Raw genomic sequence first — 20,397 nt, 5'->3', positions numbered from 1 at the left:
ACATGAGAACAAAGCCTTGCTTCCACAGCAGAAAGACCAGACTAACTCCCAGCTGGGAAGATTTAGGCAGAGATTTATAAGTACAAACACTGAAGAAATTTGCAAGTAATTGCATGTATTTACTCTCTGTTGTGGCATGCAGTAAACTAATATTTATTAAAACATATCAGCATAGGTGTTTGTTGCACCTTTTCTAGTCTCTTATTGCAAGGTTGCAATGAAGGTTTGTTTTGCTTTTTTCTCCTTTATTCTTTCAGAGGACTAGGAGAAGAGGGCAAGAAAACCAGGATTACTGAATGACACATGCTGTTTATGTATGCTATAATGCACACAAATCCTATCTCTGTAATTAAATAAATATTTCTTCCAATGAACAATACTCCCATCTGTTCTATAATAAAAACCAAAAAATCTGGATACTCAACCTTACTATTAGCTATCTTTGGTATTTCTTGCTACATACAGAAAATACCCATTTATTTTATTAGCACCTACACACTCTGCAGGTTCATGCTTTGAAACAATGGCCAGTTTAATTTTTGATGAGGCGTTGGTTCAACAAGCATTGGTTAAGTCTTACTGGGCTGGAGCACCAGTTGCTTTGGAGATCACTCAGTGAGCAGGAATATGGTGCTAAATATCAATACATTTACTAGTCCCTGTGGTACCCTCATTCAATTCCAAAACAGGTGGGGGTTTGGAAGGTCAGGATCTTACTTCACTCTGCTTCTCTAAAAATTTTGTTAAAGGCAATTTGAAAGCTACTTGTTTTCCAAAGGTTTCCTAACAAAAGGAACATCTGGAGAAACTATAGCAATATCTACGTTTGGAGACTGGCAGGGTTACCTGGGTTTGTTCCATTCAATGATAGCTCGAAGCTGCTTATTCCAAATACAGCATTTCAAAAGTCTGTTTAACACTGCTGGGTGACAGAAGCCTACCTAGGTCACACAACACGTTAAAAACCCTAACAATTTAAAAGTCAATAAAGGAGTAGCTGCAGACAAAATTTGATTCTGTACCTGTATCCTCATCAAATCAGGGGACCTTGGGATTAGTTTTCAGTTGGTTAGAGTGGTGCTGGAACACCAAGGTTGTGGGTTAAATCCCTGTCTGGGCCATTCACTTAAGAGTTGGAGTTGATGACCCTTGTGACATAACTTATCCACCTACCTGAACTTACAACATCATGGCCTAAACTAATGAGATTTTACAATTGTATTATATCACCTTATCAAACTGTTTTGTTTTAAGAGAGCACATTCTCTGTTTTCTAAGTTTATTTGAAAGCAAGCATTTCTGTTTAGCACCTCAAAATGTCAAAAAATATTTTCCTGCACAATTCTGTGCAAAGTTCAAAAGGATATGTTTATAACACAGACTTTGGTAAAAATTTAATAGCTAGTGACTAGTAGTTGGGGTCTTAAGTAACAGATCATTAATAAGTACTTAGCATAATATATCAGTTTTAGTAATCTTTCATTCAAGATTTCTGTGTAGTTCTTAGTATTGGATATTACAGTTACAAGAGCAGCACTTCAAGTTTTACAACCAAGAGTCCAAATTATTCTGTCTCCTTCTACTACAAAATTAAAATTTCAACTAGTAATTATTAGGAGTTAAGTTAACGTAGCTTAAAGTTGATAAGAATAATGTGCTTATTTACTGTGAGGACAGTGTAAGATTTATGACAGCCTTAACTACTAATTTCCACATTTATAAGTGCAAGGATTGTATAAACTATGAGACAGGTTAATTCCACTGTTGTAATTTAGTAATTGTAACTGGGTATTACAATGAATATTTTCTTTAGGGAGTTTCCCCATGAGGTCCCTATACTACCCTCTGCGTCCACGCTTCCTTGCTTTTTTTCTTCTGTTGGGATATGCAAAGTTTCAGCCTTATTGCATGAAAATCTCAGGGATAATTAAGCCAATACTCAACTATAAGAGACTTTTTGAAACAATCTGTAGTTAGTGGGTTAAAAGGACAAGAGTACTGCAATATTACAATAAGCTTAAGAGTATATTTTACGTATTTTTTAATTAAAAAACAACCAAAGAAACAAAAAATATATTAAAAAATATCCCCACAGAAACCTCTTTCACTAAGTCTGGAAAAAAAGGAGCCCATCATGTAAAAATCTAGGTGTGAGTAGAGCTGGCCAGGCTGATAATTGCCCCTTTGAGACCTGACGCACTCACTGCACACTTGACATCACCTGCACTTTCATTGTGAAGCAAAATTAACCACATACATTACAGCACAGTCCATATTCACCTTGGTTACTGGCAAAATACACACAAAGATATCCAAGTTCAAGACTAGAAACTAGGACCAAGATTTTTAGAAATCTAAGTGTTAGTTAGACTTTAGGAGTGAGTTAGAGAAAACACTCTTCATTTTCAAATTACCAAGCCCCGAAGAGCTTCCAGAAAAATTTCCTGATGCTCAGCACTTCTGAAAATTCAGCCATTTACTTACATTGCTTCACCAAGCTGTAGTTTGACTCCAGTTCTTGAAGCAATGTTTACACAGCCTAAACAATAATCAACCCTCAAATTACTGTCCCAGTCTCAGTTTTCAAACTTCAAGTGAAAAACTTGTGGCAAACACTTCAAAAGGGCATCTAAAAAATAAAGGGTTAAAAAAGTTACCCAACTTGAAACCCAGGCTAGGAAGAGAGATTTGATTCCACTTTTAATGTTTTTCTAGTTAATTAGCAAGGCATGGACATAGCACATTAGACAAAGATTTTTATTTGTGGCTTTGCCACAAACTTACTAGGATATCTCCAACAAATCTTAAACTGTCTGCCTGTCAGCTGCTACAAACAAGAAATGGGTCTGTTCATACCAGCTTTGAGAGAAAAATAGCACTTCATACAGAAAACAACATGGGGCCTTTCTTAACCAATCCTAGACTGATTCATTTTTTGGAAAAAACAATGTGGGTCAGTGATGAAAAAACATTCTCAACTAATCAGTGTTCCATATTGACTTTATGAAAAATCATGTTTTACAACTCCTTTACTATCTTAGAAAATTGCTTGGAGCAGATGGAAAAAGTTACTTTCCTTTTCCCTCACCAAAACTACACCTTGAAAAAATATGTAGCATGAAACAGCAAAATAGACAGTAGATCAAAATTCCAAAAGGAAATCACTTCTAAACAAACTATTTTTAGGAGTATTTCATCTGTGTTCTAGTTTTAAGATTATAAAACCTAATCCTGAACACACTAGCAAGCCTTCAGCTGTTTTTTGGTGTGGTGGGATTTCATCCCCAATGAGTCCAGAATAAGCTTGTTTGCTCTACAGAGCAACCACAGCTTCGCTGAATGAGCTTTGCCTACCTGCAGAGCCAAGGCCAGTGTTTCACACTGCAGCACCCACCACAGAAAACCCCTGCTGGCCACCTGATATCCCAAACTTGTACATTCCTCTAAAACTGCATAGTCTTTAGACAAGAGGGAAATGACCAAACATTTACTGAATGTCCAAACCCTGTCTGAGCTGCTTGAATAACATTTTGATTCTGATCTGACACCCAGTATTCAGGCCCTTGCTAGACCTTACAGGCCACAGTCATGCTGCCTTTTCCAAGATGAAAAGCTTAGCAGCACGTGCAAGCTCAGGACATGATCGAACAGAGCAGTCCACAGAAATAACCTAAGTTTTAAGGATTTTTCTCTTAGCATGAACAGAAGACAGATCAATAAATCCAAAGCCACTCTAGCTCTGGGAGACAGGGGCCAGGGAAAAAAAGCATACAGAGCAGTTAGGAAAATTATCCTGCGCATATTTAAGCATGATGAGGAGAGTAATATCGGAAGATAAGGGAGAGATAAGACTTCACAGAAAATAAGGAGAAAACAATGGATTACCATGACAGAAAGACAAGACCAAAGAAAGAGTCATGCACAAGGAGACTCTAAAAGGCTCTGAAAAAAGACAGTTTGAAAATCCATCCAGTTTTTTGTTCCTAATCAAACCCTCTGTTAATATTATTTTAATCTCTACTTAGTGTTTAACACAACACTTGGCAGCTGAAATTCACTGAAGCAACTTAATTGTGAATTCCTACAGTTCTCAGATCACATTGCTTATAACAGATTTTTTTGAGTATTTTTTTCCTCTTACAGGGCTAACAACTACAACTGCTGCAGCCACTTCTGAAAGTAATTTGCATGTGCTAACAACAGCAGTCAGCAGCTTATGGCATCTGTGTGTATATGTAAATAAATAAATAAAATACTTGACACACACACTTCTGCTGTATTGCTTTTTTGAATTATCAGGTTGTTAAGTATTTTCTGAATACAAATAAAGAGACTGGTATAACCATTTGAATTCTAACAACACCTAGTCCACTCTGCATTTGTTAACATGAGATCAGTTTTGACTACAGTTTTGTTCTTTTGTAGGAAAAAAAAAGTAAGATTCCACTGCTAATAATATAAAATGCAGAATTTACTACTATTGAAAAATTTCAGACTCATGAGAGACATAAAGTCCCAAAGCTGCAAATGATTTTTTAACATATGCAATACAAATATATATACACACATGTATATGCATTTTTACACATGTATAGGGAGAAGTTTGGGTAGCACCTGCTGCAGTGGATTTATATAACATTTTACAAAACCCTATTTTTAGCCCATTATAACTTTCTGAAAGCTTCTTTTTCAGGATTTAAGTTTTCCATGAGTGTTTGAATGAGCAGAATCAAATATTTTTGCTTTATGTCACAACAGGAAAAAAACATGAAAACAAACATCTAGTTTTTCATTTTCTTAGACTGTTTTACTTTCACAATGAGAAAATGACAGAACCTTACATTTTGCACTGCTAGGATGGCCAATTCCCACTGACTTCTAGTTACTTTTGTTATTTAAAAAACGGTAATACTATTATTAGTAGATGTTCCCATGGTGTATGTACTAACAGTGCAACAGCCAGGCATTTCACTTCCTTGTCTCCAAGAAACCTTATTTCTTATAACCTGGATAAAGACAAGCCCAGGAGTCAGCCCAGGGCCAGAAGGAAGCTCTATCCATTTTTTGCCTGCTGTAGAGTTTGTCTGAATCTTTGAACTGTAGCATCCCATTCCCAACAGCTGCCTGAAATCAGCCCTCCCCTTTTTCCTATCCAGCCCATTTCTGTTTGGGTGAAAAAGGAGCCACGGCTCTTTAGAGAAGAGGTCACAACTTGGCTTGGTGTCATAAAGCATATTTTTTCACCTGAAAAACACTTAACTCTATGATGAAACGTTAAACTGCACTGCAGTCCAGTTGACATTCAGTTTGAAAAGATGCTTCATAATGACATCTTTACACTGAAATTACACAAATAGCTACTAAATTCAGTTAAATCTAGCACTGCCAGTTTTCATGCATTTATCATCAGGTGGAATAAAAAAACCCCTCACATTCCCTGTGTTTTATAAACTCAGAAATGAAACAGCAGCCTCCTGATTAGTTCCATAGAAGTCCAAACTGTTGACAACAAGCTCCAACATGAAGTTGAAGAAGGTGAACAGAAATTTAACATCATGTTATTCAAAGTATTTGTAGCTTACAGACAGTAAGTACAGAATATTTTATTTATACACATATTCAATATGTGCCTTAAGAATACATGCACAGCACTTGATTACGTGTGCATAAAATGGCACACCTGTCTGATTTATATAAAGTTAGGCTGCCAAGAATATGTCTGTATTTCTTCAGATAACAGGTCTTCTTGAAGGGATCTACAGCACCTCACACCATGACTTTTCATTACCTTTATTTAAGTTAGGGAGGTTTTTTTCCCTTAGTTTCTGTTTCTCTCATCCTTCCACCCACTCAGAATAAGCTAACAGGGAAAAAAACTGTATGGGCAGAATTTAGCAATCTTTACGAACACAGTAAAAATTAAACACATGCACCAATTTTAAATTATGGGCAGTGTATGAAGGTAACAGGCATATTTATGATTATAATAGCACCATACAGTTTTATACATCCAGCATTAGCTATAGGGTTTCCTAGAATAAATTTATATATTGAAAAAAAATCTGCTATAAATACAAGCACTCTTTAACATACCAGATAACTTCCAAACAGAACACTCAAAACAAAACCCAGAAGGTTTATGAAGGTGTTGTTTTGCCTGCCTTTTATTCACCAAGTAAAATCACTACTTAAGTCCTAACAAGTTATTCGGCAGGCAATCATGCATAACTAATTATTTTAAACCAAAAGGATTGAACTTATAGCTATTGCTGAGTTTTCTAGGTAGAAATTGTTTGTTGGGGGGGGGGGGGGGTTTGTTTGTTTGGTTTTTGTTTGGTTGGCCTTTTTTCTAAAATGCATTATCACTTGTCATTATAATTTGAATTAGGGCCATCAAGATACTCAGTATGTGTTGAGAAGCGCTAAACTTAAGCACTTCCACTGCAAGGCAGACCTGAGTCCCTTAAACTATTTATTACCCTCAGAACAGTACTTTATTTTCACCTGTCAGGACGATGGATATTGTTTTCAGCAGAAACTCTGACAACCAGAAAGTACAGCCACCACCTTGAAGTTACAATATCAAAATGACTTTGTAACACTTAAATCAATTAGGGCAATATTGAATGTTACTGGGAAAAGAGACTCCGGGTCAAAGTAGGGATCCTTTCCTTGGCATCGAGGATGCATGCCTTTTTTCCATCTTCAAGAGGCAGATCTGTACCAGAGTTACACAGAAACAACACCAAAAACAGAATGTACTGGGGACCAGGAAGGCAGCTGCCTGCTACTGCATTTCCAAAACCAGGTATGATTCCCACATGAGTGGGAATTTCAGCACAAGCAAGCTTTGCCATTTCAAAGTGGCGAATGTATTTTCAGAAACAAACCCTTATAAAGTGCCAATGTGTTCTTTTAATAAATTAATGACATTCCCATACCTTGAACACTGAGCAGAACAGCACGAATGCAACTTCTACCAGTGCAAGCATGGGAATAAACCAGCAAAAGGATGATTTCTGATTCTGAAGCCAAACATCATCACTCCCCTCCTTTTAGAAGCAGAAAGGGGGGTGAGGACAACCAAAGAAAAGAAAAAGAAAGACAGCCAAAACCAGCAGGCTAAGTAGAGTAACCAGAAGCATACGATTTACTGCTAATGGTTCAGTGTCTGCAAAGGATTGCTCAAGCTGTGCTCAACAAAAACTCAGTAATAGTCAAAGAGGGAAGTAAAAAAGAGGCAAGATGTTTGGCTTTACTTTCTGTCAAATACTGTTAAATATGAGCCACTTAAAAAAAAACGGAATGAAAGACTCCAATAATGCTTTGTACAGGTAGTAGTGAGGTCCCTGGCTGGGCCTTCAGACAAAACCATTCCCATGTAAACCTTAAAGAGGATTAATCCTCAAGGACCACTGTAATGAGACCTTAAAAGGCTGAACAACAGCAGCCTATCACAGAGGGAAGCAGTAGCCTGTTCCCAGAAGTCTTCTCTAGCAGAGTTACATCAAAGCAAACTGGGACCAGATAGCAGGATTCTGCAAGAATCCCTTATCTCAGCGCTGGCGGATGCTTCTCCTCTGATTGTCTTGAACTGCCACCTGTCCCAGACATCTTTGAAGGCAATGCTAAGCCTGTGATGGATCTGACCTCCTTGAGCTGAGATTCTTTTATGTGTTTCTTCATTTTCTGCTCTGTTACATTCTTTCCCTGCAATGCACACTACATGAAACAAAGGGAGTTCTCACTCCTTGACTTACTGTCCCCAGCTATTTGAAAGCAAAAAAACAATGTTAAGGATTATACTTCACCCGCAATATGGAGCTGTCCTCAGGAGACAAGCCTCTTATTTTTGAGAGTTATAACTAGATGGCTTTTACACGAAGGGACTTTAAAATGAGGTTCAACATTGCTGGGAGCCAAGATATGAAAGCTGCATATCAGAGATAGCTTAAAAAAACAAAAAGGTTCATAATACGGAAGTATATGAAAAATCACATTACAAAAATGAGCAGGAAAATAACCAGGAAGCACCAAGCCTCAGAGGAAACACCAAATTATTGTAACATATATATGTATCCCATGTTACACACCAACACCCTTTAGTACCAGTGTCCACCATACAGTAATCATCCGAGATTAAAAGAAAAAGAATTGGTCACTACAAATGAAACAGCAGGTCTTCTACCTGAGACAACACTGACAAAGTATTACACCCGGCTCCCACAAAGGGATAAGGCTTCACCACTCATGTTGCCCATCAGGGCTGGTTTGTAACCAGCGATGCACTGGCAAGCACTCTCGCCCTGACTTGGTGACATGTACTTGCAGTAGGATCAGCCAGAGTTACAGAGCAGAAGATAAATTCAGGGGAATATCATCAGATTTTTATCCCATAGCTACAAAGCCATAATATACAAGTCACCATGGTTCCAAAAAGGCTGGGCTGAGAAGGAATACTGCTGCAAGTCCCACCTCTGGTTTCCTACTTTTGCACTCAATTAATTCTGGACTGTTTAGTAAGTCTTTTTCTTCTAAGTACACGGCACTGTCAGAAGAACAAGAAGCAAAATATACGTAGACTGCCAGCAGCACCTCTCAGTTCCCCACACTGACAAAAGAAAAGGGTGTCATTAGCTGCAGTTAGGTGGGACTCATGGAAGCACTATGCAGAAGGATGGAAGCAGGCAGGAAGAGAAAGCACCCTTCTTGAGTGCTTTTGAAGCTCCCTAGGAAATCACAGCTGGAAGAATTCAACTAACCATATAAATGGCAAGATTATGAATCAAACAGCTGAGTGAGACTCTGTGAAAGACTACAGCAAACAATGAGCAGATATAGAGTCTGAATAATAAGTTAAAAAAACGCATTATATAGAAAACAGTGAGCATTTTCTGGAGCCAAGATCTACTGGCACGTGTTGGCAAGTAAATGTGGCCTAGAGGCATGCTAAGAAGGCATTTGAAGATTGTCTTCTTTCCATCTATATAACAATTCCAACAACAGGGTATTGTGCTTCAAGACCATAAAGCAATGCCAGACTAAGCACCAGGCTCTCATAAGGAAAATACAAAAGTCATTTCTCAACAGACAGCAGAGCACACCATTTCAGATGAGTGTCCTCCTCAGAGGGCTGTGCCAATATCTTGTGTAACCTTAACAAACAGTATCCATGTCTACCTCACTTCTTAAAGGCAGCCCAGAGGCCACCCCCTCCTGGTAAGGCAGGCCAACCTTGTGTTTTGCCAGACTCCAGGCAAAGCCTCAGCAGCAGCTGGCCCAACACCCTCCGGTCCAGCAGGACCTGCATGCCCAGGCAACCCCCACGTATTAAAGCAACACAGGCAATGCTTTGACAGGCTACCTACCAAAGAATTCCAGACAGGGAGGCTGGTCACAACACAGAGACACAGCATGTTTTAACCCACCTGTACAGACCACCTTTTCAGAGCAGAATACACACAAATCTCACATCTATGGGAAGAACCACTACAGCAGCCCTTGTCCTCCCTGACCCTGGCTTATAATGCACAAAGGATGAACGGTGCTACTAAATGTCAGATGTGTGTTAATCTGATAAATAACTACTGACTATGAAGAAATATGCTATTTCCCCACAAAAAGCAGAAACGTTTTCACAGGCCAGTATTCTGCGCTTCATTCAGGTTTTTAATTTATTCTGTGGGATCATATGAAGCCAATTCAGGCCTTTAGACTTTATTTAAAAGTATTTCTTCCAGTTTGCTTTATGTGTTTAAATTAAAAACAAAAAAAATTAACTGAAAACTTGTAAGAATGAAAAAAAGCACAGACCATAGCCATTGCCAGTCTCACGCAATGTAAGGACTTAGGTGAGCAGGACATACATCAGGCTTTCCAAATCAAATCCCATCACAAATACTGGGCAGCTCAATAATTAGCTAGCGATGTATGATTAGTGCTCCTCTTCTCCCCTCTAGTTAAAAGAAAAAAACAAATCCTCTCCTATCATAGCAGTAACTAATGTTTTTGATGCCTGGCATCAATTTTATTATTAACAGCACTGTTAGATCAGTGCTGTTAATGCCAATTCAAATATTGTCCAGCATGAAGAACAGCTTTGGTGCCAACAGTTTCCTATCACTGTACCATGCTGGTCCATCCCGGTAAAGTGAGCAACCAATGTTTATACATAATATAGGCCTTAATCCAAATTTCATTCATCCAAGTAACCCAATTCCATTTCAACAACAATGTCTAACAGAAGTTAAGGCCAAAGCCTGGAGCTTTTCGTAAGTTGTATCTGTATACAGGCTGGTAAAAAAAACCAAAACAGTACTTTTCCACACTAAGGAGTCTGACATGCTGGCATGAAATTTAATTCAACACATTTTAACTCATTTGTTATTTGCTTCTATACTTGATATGGTGCTACACTCAGCCATTACCATAATCAGCCATTTATTTTGAAGTATTTCATATGCCATTACTTTTGGCTTGTTACCACTGGCTACTTCAATGGGGACTGTAGATGGAGGAATAACAACATCCAGCTCTTCATCTGCAAAATGGCAACATAGATACTTGGGAATTATGATTTTAAATTACAACTAGCATGGAGAAGAGGTAAGATAAAAGGGTAGAATCTAAGGCAACTGATGATTATTTCACAGTTTATTGAAGCCAGCAGCTGTTGATTCATTGAATTCACTGGGTCCTGGATCAGCATCATTCAACTGTTTGGGAAAAATGATGACTCAGGGCAGCACTGAAATGTGAAAGGGAAACTAGAATAAACAATACTACCTTATTCAGTGTGAAACATGAAAGAAGCATAGTTAAGATTAGTAATTCTGTTTATCTGGTGAGCTATCTGTTTTAAACTCAAAAAAACTGCAAGACAATAAAAAACCCCAATACAGAAAGCAAAATCGAAAGACCATTTTGTAAGTGATTAACTCCTACTTTTAAAAGGAACCATGAAGATGTACAAACCTGTATACATGCATTCCCATTCACATACTGCCTGTCTTGCAGCTGTGTACCCTCCACCACACATGCCAGTGACAACATGGCAATAGAGCAGCTGTACTCTTTAAAACACAGCTATGAATAGGTCAATACTGAGGATAATACTGCTTCCCTGCACTGGTGGTTGCTGCCTTGGCTGTAAGCTATATTATCAGAAATCAATAAAGGTAGCTAGTGTAAGTCTGACTGAAGGGGTAAGTATTCCTGACATAATCTCCAAACTCAGATGTGATCCACTCAGCAAGCTCAAGAGTTCCAGTTGTAAGTAATTTGAGGAGTATTTTAATAAGAGTTTAGAGAGTACTGTGTAAACTACCAAGGCTAAGAGGTAAAGAGCCGGACTAAGAGGAAGGTAATTGTGCTGGTAGGTGTGAATAAAAGGAAGTAGAGGCTATGGCTAAGTGATTCTCCTCCTAAGTACTGAGCTCAATCAATAGGAATAAAGCTGTATCTGCAAGCAACCCTGAAAATGTCTCAGCAACTAAAGTATTTAAACTGTAATAAAAGTAAAGGCCTGTTCAATCCTGGACTCCAACAGGAGGCTGGTAGTGACAGACTTCCATGGGATAAGCTTGAAACTGTACTTTGACAACAGGGACCATTCTGCCTTTCAAACCCTCCCTTGACAAGTCCATGGTCAATGCCATGCAGAGAGCAGGCCCATGGTGCCCACACGCTCCCATTACTCCCACTGCCCACCTGAGGCATTCTCTGTGACACAATTACCTCCATCTGTGCCTAAACAAGGGCCAGGGGGCAAGAGCAATGAAAAACAGGGCACATTCAGATCTCAAGCACCCAGAAGGAAAGAAAATTAACACAAGAGAATCATGACAGAGCAGCATCCTGTACACATTAGCTACTCTGCAACCTTTTTATTGCTATGGTTCGGTTAACAAAAGCTGGACAATGACAGCAGAGATGGCGCAAAAACATCTGGACTTAAATGTTCATTTTCTACATTTAGACATAACTGAGGATTCTGCTGCCTAAAATACAGACACATAGGGCCATCTTAGATCCCTGATATATCTGGACATTCATACAGAGTTACCAGATATGACCCAGGATACTGGGGTTGACCAGGCTGGCAGTCAGACCACTTAGGATCCTCACAAGCATGAAAATGGCACTCAAGTTCCATTCTCTACTTGGGCAACTAAATTTCATCTAGTAACATTGACCAGAGAGAACACCAATGCAAGAGAACCATGCCACATTTTTCCCCACCTTCCAGCAGCTGATGCCACAGCAGTTACATTGCACGGACACAAAAAATCAGCCCAAATCCACCACAGACCTTCAGTTCTAAAAGCACAGTGACAAATGTCCGTGTATCAAGGGATACAAGGAAAAAACTTTTGAAGAAGCTTTTCACTCTCTCCTGATTTAGGGGCAGCTGATCTGCCTTGATGCTCAAGAGATGGATTACATTATTTCTTGGCTTTTTCTTTGCAGTTCTTAACTGTGATTCTGTGGCTCTGAGCAATGAATTCTGTCTCTTTCCATGAAGGCAGTATACAACAAATACATACTGTAAAGCAGCTAAAAAAGCTTTAGCTAGAAAATAACAAATCTAATCCATTAGAGAAGTTTTGCATCTGCCCTGTCTTCATCCTCCCTGTTCTTTAAAAAAACAAACAAAACAAAACACCACACATAAAACCTCACCCCACAGCTTCCTTAGATGCACCTGAACACCGAAACAAGGAGAGACTAATACAACATTTTTAATGTGCTTCTCAAAATATTTTTAGAATTCTGAAGTCCAACATAATTATAGGGCTAGAAATAATTTCTACAATTTCTTATTCCTTGTTTAGACATAAGCAATCTCAAACATTCTATTCTACTAAATCAAACCAAACCCAACCAAAAAACACCCCAAAAATAAAAACAAACACCCCCCCAAAAAACCAAAGAAAAAAATCCACCAAAAAAACAACCCCCCCAAAAATAAAAACAAACAAAAAATAAGAAGAAAAAAAAAATAACACCAGCAAAACCAAAACCAAACCAAACAAATCACCCAAACCTACATGATCACCTTTCAATTTCTCAATCACACCACACTTCAAAACTTTCCAGATACTGTCAGTTCTGGAGTCTGTCCCATGCCGAGGAGAGAAAAAACTCGTAAGAAGGAAAAACCTATCTATATACTGTAAATTTATAGGTGCAATTGTTACTTCCAAATGAGACCATCACACAAAGGCAGGAGCTCCAGGGCTCTCAAGAGACACTGCTGATTTCACAGGCCTACAGAGAAAGGGGCAGGAGTACTTGCAATGAACAGTTTCAAAAAACAACATGAGAGGTTTGGAAGGCATCTTGGAGAAGCTATCTCAACTTATAAGCTGCTAAGCTTACAAGGTCTGCAGCACCTTCCTAAATTTCACACTGAAGTTGCCTCTGACCATAAGTTTGAATTTGAGAACAGTAATGGTTTTTGTTGGAGGCTATTGAAAGATACTATTATATTTTAGACTTTTAGTCCTAAAAAATGTTTTTCAAAACATGGTAATTTTTTTACAGATCCACACTTCAGTTGCTCAGCTGACATGAGCAGTCTGACATTCACTTTTCTAACAGAGGCTTTTTTCCTTGTGAGCTCTACTAAAAGCTTTAGATTTTACTTTTTTCAACTACTCCTATTTCACAACATTTGGAAACCACCCCATAAATCACTGTCAGTAGAGAGCTTTGTTACTAGAGTGCTTAAGCCTCTCCCCTGAAAAAATGCTGCAGAGTTGAAGTAGGACCCAGATTCTCAGAGGCCAAACTCAGTTTGAAATTGAAGAGCACCTAAATGTATTTAAAGACTCTGGCCCAAAATCTCTACAAGGATTCTCCACTGACATTCTCCTACCACTGTCCAACCAGGCCAGGTAGAAGCCCTACAAAAAGCTGTCCTGGTCTCTGTCACCCAAAGACACTGGGAAACTAGAGGTGAGATGAGAAACATGCCTGCTTTGGGGCTATCCAGAAGTGTCTCAGTTGTCTCTCTGGAGTCCAAAATTATGCCAAGGAGATGACAAGGGAGGCCACCACCTACCCTCTGCATTCCCTATCCACGAGCCCATCTGCTGGTGGTGACACTCTCACTGTCAAATGTGGCACAGAGAGCTGGCCACTGTGGTTCAGGAGTCGCTGCCATGAAAAGTCATTGCTTTCCAGTTACTGCATTTTAAAATAGTGTTTCCAGTTAACAGTTGGCATTTTTAGAGACATTATCCAATTCCCCCCCTTTTTCTTTTCGCACTTCCTTTCCCTTTTCTATGGGGATATGAAAGAATGGGAATTCTTCTTAACAGAAATTAACACTAGTAAATGAACAAGTGCACCTAGTGAACCAGCATTGTATTTTCCTTGCTGGGGTCTTTCATTCATGTTGCAAATTGATTTTGAGGTGACACCAACGCTGGGTAATTTAACTCGGGCAGTTATGCAAGGCCCAGTCCTTACAAAGCTAAGTTCAAGACCAGTCAGAGGGAACTGAGGGCAATCAATACCTTTGGAGGGCTAATCCTATGAAATGTGCGATAAGCGGTTCCCACTTCCTCAGATAGAGACGCAAGCTTGAAAATCAGCAAAATAAATCCCTTGTAAGAAGAAGGGGGGGGGGGAAGGAAAGGAAAAGGTAAAAAAAGAAAAAAAAAAGTGAATTCCTGCTTTCAGCTAGTGCAACCTCTTTGAGATGAAGTGACTTACCACAAAGAGACTCCTGTAAGGGCCATACGTTCCTGTATATATAAATTTTTGGATCAGAGCCAAGTGTTCTGTCACTGCTTTTTACTTAAGATAATCCTTCAGGTTTTGCTAATTAGGTACTAACAATTCTTTCAGACAAGCTGTGTAACCCAGAGAAGAATATCAACAGTATGTTTTAAATCAAAGTGTTTACAGCAGGAATGATTCATTTTTTCCATGAGGAATGACTTCTGAGACAGGCAGTCTTAGTCTGCCATAAATCTACATGAAAATTAAAACTGCGGAAGAGAATAGCAAAGGCAAGTTGCTATCCCCATATTCCCTGCCTCAGCCCCAACTCTAGAGATGGAATTTACATTAACAAGGGGCTCCAAGTACCACTGGAATTAGTGTTTGAAGAACTCAGGATTTTAAATCCTTTTAAGACACACTATGATTAAGGTCAGTAACTCTGCTCTCCTCAACAAAGAAAAGGAGCTAATTCCAGCACTTTTGTCATCTGTCCTAAAGCCTTTTTAAAGAAAAATTGGTTTAGAAGTTAAACAAACAAAAACAGCATCCCCCTCTTCCTTTGTGGGCTGTGTGTAAATGGCAGTTAAGAAATCCATAACAAAAAAGACAGAAAAGAAAAAATTCTGGTTTAGGCCTGTGTTTTCCCTTTTACCTGTTGGAGGATAGAGGGCTGTGAGCTGAACATGGGACTGCATTCACATTCTCAGTTGCTAAATGGTTGAGGGGCTCTCTGGTGCTGCAGAAGGGCCACCAGCTCCATAGCATGTTTCATCCCATGCTGTTTGAAAAGCTGGTTCACTTGAAACACAACCATTATCCCCACCCACACTCTGCAGGAGAACAAACTCCCCCTCAATGAGGGATTTATTCCACATTTATGGTAACTATTATTACCAACATTTACAACATCAGTCATTTTAATTAGAAAAAAAAATTAAAACAAAAAAAAATCCTTCAATGCACAAACAGACACATACATATTTGCATGTAAAAATGCAAAGCACTCAAGTTGTTTCTAATAACTGCAGCTCATGGAAAGGGACATGCGTTCCACACACAACTGACTTAAACACTCTTTTTCTTTTTTTGTCATAAAAATACACAGATGTCTTTCTTCAAAAAAATTATTTTCCCTTTCCTCTGTTACAGGAAGCCTGCCCACACTTTTACATACAAAGTGGGTATAAATAGAAGCACGAATTAGGCATCTTGAAAAGTCTGTATTTTCCAACCACAGGGAAACTAAGAAATTACTGTGAGTGGTTACACATCTGACTATGTTGAATTAAAATGTTTTCTATTCATATGCCCGGGAAAACTGGCAAGAAATTAAGAAAGGAAAAGAATAGCCTCTCTAGTTCTTTACCTGTTGCTACAGTTTACATTATTCAGCCTTCTTCATATGGACCACTAAAAGTGTCAGTCTGAATACAGTCATCACACTGATGAAAGCGTATCTTACATATATAAATGATATAACTACTATGAAAATTTCAGTAAGACTGTCTGCTTTCCTATAAATCTAACTAGACATTTGTCTTTTCAGTTGTCTCTCTGTATCATAGCTATTAAAGGTAAATAAAAGCATGATGGCTCTTTTTATGACATTAATAGCTTGAGGGACTTTATAAATCAGTGAATACAAATGCACTACTCATTACAGGAGAGGGAAGCAGGTCTGTCCATCTGATGCCTTCTGACTTAGATTTCTGCTTTAAGATCTTGTGGCTCATTTAAAATTAACTCATCTCCTGTTTCTCTACTGTCATATGCTGGGTAACTTCTGGTGTTCTCTCAGCTACTGACATCAACGTTTTTCTAGTAGTCCACACAGCCTAACTAGCTAGCATTAATGGTCACAATACAGGCACAGTATCTTCATTAAATCTTGACAACATTTGTCAAAAGGTGAATTTGGGAAAATAAACCAAAATGAACTCATTGCAAAACACTCAGATACATGCTGATTGACCAGAACTTTTTCTTCTGTCTGAACCTTCAGTAATTTCAGTAACACTCTGAACAAGATTTTAAGGGGTGACCTGGAAGCTGGTCAGATGGTCAGAATGGCAATCTTCCCCACTAAATTCAGCATAAGGTTAGTTGGTTGTTTGAGGGCTGCTTTTGTCACATATTTAATTTCACCTCAGCTGTACTGCCTCCAGAGAAGTGGTTTTGCTTCCCCAATAATACTTGTTTGCTTTGGTGGGTTTCTTTTAAGCTAGATTTGGGCATTTGTTAACCAGAAGCTAGGAATGGTGCCTCCAGCTCCTGAGGTAACACTTGTATGCTCTGCTGCTTGCGAGTAGCTGCTCATGCTGCACACTCATGCCTCTCTAGCAGGAGTCTGCTGCTGATGTGCAGCAGCACATGCTCAACAGAGAGATGAGTAACTCCCCAGAGGGTTTGAGCAGGTCTGTATGAGAGCAGGAGAGGGTGCACAAAAACCAACTGACTACACTGAAAAAGAGCTCAAAAGCTTAATTGCAAACTTTTTCCCTAAATACCCATCTAAACTATACAGACAAGCGTTCATTTTCTCATACCTCCATCCTTATTAACAATCAGGCTCTCTTTTTTTTAAAAGGAGGTGGGTGAGACTTAAGGTTGTGCAAGACATACTTTGATCTGCACCCTGATGAGTGAACATTCCCCTTTGCTGCTAGCCCAACTAATGAAGGGATAAAATTAGCTTTTATCCCTGGCACTTTCTTTAGCAAAAAAACATGCACTAATCAGCTGTCCTCACTAATCAGTCGTCTGGCTAATGACCTTTTGCCTTAAAACACTAAAATTTCTGAATGATGTTAAAAAAAAGAAAACCAATGCAGACTGGTCTCTCTTTGTGGGTCTTAAGCCTATCATCTGGAATTGGAGACTGAAAGGTTAAATGGCAAATCTGCATCCTGACTAGGTGATAAATCTATAATCAAAAGGCACAAGCCTTGATACCTCAAGATGTACTTCGTTACTACACAACTAAATGATCTTTTTTCTCTTTTTTTGTAAACTAGAAACAGATGAGGAAAAAAAAATTGCTTAACTCCTTCATACTTTGCCTGTGGAGAAATCCACTCCACATCTGTGTTCAAGTGTCAGTTAATTTCTTACTTTTTTATTAATGCCTGAGCAAGAATTCAGAAGTTCAAACCATTTGCCTTTTTTCCTCCCCCTTACAACTTCAGGGAACTATAGCTGGGAAAGAAAATTGCAAAACCACTCCATCAAGCCTGCCTTCTCAAACACACTCATGAATGTCTAAAAAAACCCTCCAAAACAAAACAAAGAGTCCAAAAGCATGAAAATAAGCCTTCCATTTTCCCAAATTCTCGGTGTACAGGGCACAGTCCTTCCTCCTCTCAATAACATACTTTTACATTGTTTTAAAAGGAGGATTTTTAAGGGCTGTTTCATTTTCCCTCTCCGCTTTCTATAATGAGGTCCGTTTTTTCTTCGTGTATTAAGGAGGTGGAGCAAAACACAGCCCTGGATGGCTGAGGAGGATTAGCAACAGATGAGATGTCCTGTGGAAGTCACTTTGCAGAGGCCTGCGATAATTTCCAGCTGCAATGCAACCGCACCCTGGTTTTTAACTTCAGGAAAAAAAAAGATTGCATTTACCACAAACACCACTCCCTCCAGATAAAGCAGCTCTCCCTGGGGGCGATGCAAAGTCACAAAAATCACATTAAATTTGACAGCCCTCTAACTTTGCATCCCAGATGAGCCAGCAATCAATACTCACGGTAATGAGGGTCCATGTAACCATTTCGGGGGTCCATGGTAAAGAGCGTCCCACGGTAAGGTACGGAAGGTTCAGGAAGGTGCGATATAGATCCATGGATCTCCTTCTTGATTAATGAGGCCCTTTCCTCACTCGACGTGGAAGGCTCTTCACTGATCTTGCCGAGGCCTTGCCCACCCTGCGGCTGCATTGTGATCGCGTTCCGTCTCTCTCTGTGATAGGTCTGCCCAGGACTTTCATCCTCTGCAAAAAAACGAGGGAGAAGAAAGAGAGAAGGGAAGAAAAAGGAGAGACACACACTTTTAGCCCATTTATAGCAAATACAATAAAGAAAAGTTCTCCCCCCGCTGCCCTCCTCCTCCTCCTGGTGTAAGTTTGTGACAGGAGGTGCCTGTGTGGCTGTGAGGGATGGCCTGGGGACGCTTGCCCGTTTGGAGCCGGCAGCAGTGGAGCAGTAGATCACCGTCACCCATGCACTGATGCGCCTACCAGCAGGGCTATCAATTGTGTGGGAACAGACAGAGGCTTGCTGTTTGCCTGCCTCTAGGACAAGGAGGCTGAGAGCTCCCTGATGGGGAGTCAAGAAATGATTTGTCACATGGAGGAGAAGATGAACCCCACCAGCTGAGCCTAAATCACGCACAGCCACCTACCACAGCTCTGCAGCCCAGCTCCAGGTCCCCAGGGTTTGCCTGTGTCAGGGGCTGAAACCTCGCAGGGAGGTCAGCAGTGATCAGAACCAAGGTGGACAACAATAAAATGGGTACAACTGCTCAAGATACAGGACCAGCAGCATCAGGCAGGCACAAGCAGGGCCACCTGCTCTGACAGTGTCACCACATTGGTGCCTGGGCAGGATGGGTGTGTACAATGCCCTGACATCTTTTTCCCATATCCACACAAAGCCGCAAACTCTTAATGAACAAGGGGGAAGAAAAAATGTGTGGGAAAACAACAATAACTAAGAGTCAAACCCAAGCCCTAGTTTGAAGTAGGCCTGTGGTACCACTTGTAAGGGGAAAAGAGCCTCCTGACCATGGTTCTACCAGCCTGCCCTGCAGATGGCTCCAGGACTAGGTGCTAAAACAACCTGCTGCTCCCACAAGAATTTTAACCCCTAGGGACTACATACACCCTTCAAAAACCAGACAAAATGGTTCTGTTCCTCAAAATCAAGATGCATGTTCCTAGGTACATTTCACATGTGCCATGTGGCAGAGGGGCTTTGTTAGGTACATAAGTCTCTAATGTAAATGCTCTCCTTCAGTTGCATTATTGGTTTAAAATAGAGATGTTTCTTTAAACAAGCATGATTCCTTGTTGGCTGTAATCCTTGGCCAATACCAATGCTCCAGGTACAGCCTTGTTCCATCAACCATGCTGCACATGTAAGTGTACACCAATACATTTTGAAGGAATACTGATAAAGACTCCTCATTTCAAAGTTGCTCTGCACTTCTAGAAGCACACAAGGAATCTCAAATAATTAAATGCTGGACACAAAAATGGTAACTAGAAAAGGAAATTAAAACATCCTTAGGAAATAGAACTGAAAAGTTCTTACTCTACAATCCACATGCAAGAAAGAATGATTGACACCAGCACCGAGACTGCACTTCAGTTGTCAGAGATTTGAGGTCAGGGCAAAGTTTTCACTTGTACCTTTCCCTGGTGGACTTGTTCACACAGCAAAAGCAGCAGCCAGCAATTCACCAGGTGACTACCTTCAGCAAGCCTGATACCAGCGTAACTCAACCTATGTGCCTTTACACAAATTAGGTTAGAAACAGGCTCTGTACATACAGCTACCTGGCCATTATATGTGTAAACTAGCTACACCATTGCTTTGAATGAAATGCTAACCAGTTTTTTCCCTGCCGCCTCTCCCTGCAAGTAGCAAAAACACAAAAACTCAGCAG

General features: G+C 39.7%; 1 protein-coding gene across 2 annotated transcripts in view; it reads right to left on the bottom strand.

The window, feature by feature from the left end:
* The window catches only part of GLI3 (GLI family zinc finger 3), a 185,066-nt gene that overhangs the window by 115,401 nt on the left and 49,268 nt on the right, over positions 1-20,397 (bottom strand). For both annotated transcript variants that reach the window (XM_062498054.1, XM_062498063.1), the window contains exon 2: positions 18,479-18,721. In XM_062498054.1, the coding sequence (XP_062354038.1) occupies positions 18,479-18,721 (243 nt within the window). The remainder of the gene's footprint in view (positions 1-18,478; positions 18,722-20,397) is intronic.

Source organism: Cinclus cinclus, chromosome 1, assembly GCF_963662255.1.
Source record: "Cinclus cinclus chromosome 1, bCinCin1.1, whole genome shotgun sequence".
NCBI lineage: Eukaryota > Metazoa > Chordata > Aves > Passeriformes > Cinclidae > Cinclus > Cinclus cinclus.
This window is presented reverse-complemented; position numbering and strand designations above follow the sequence as displayed.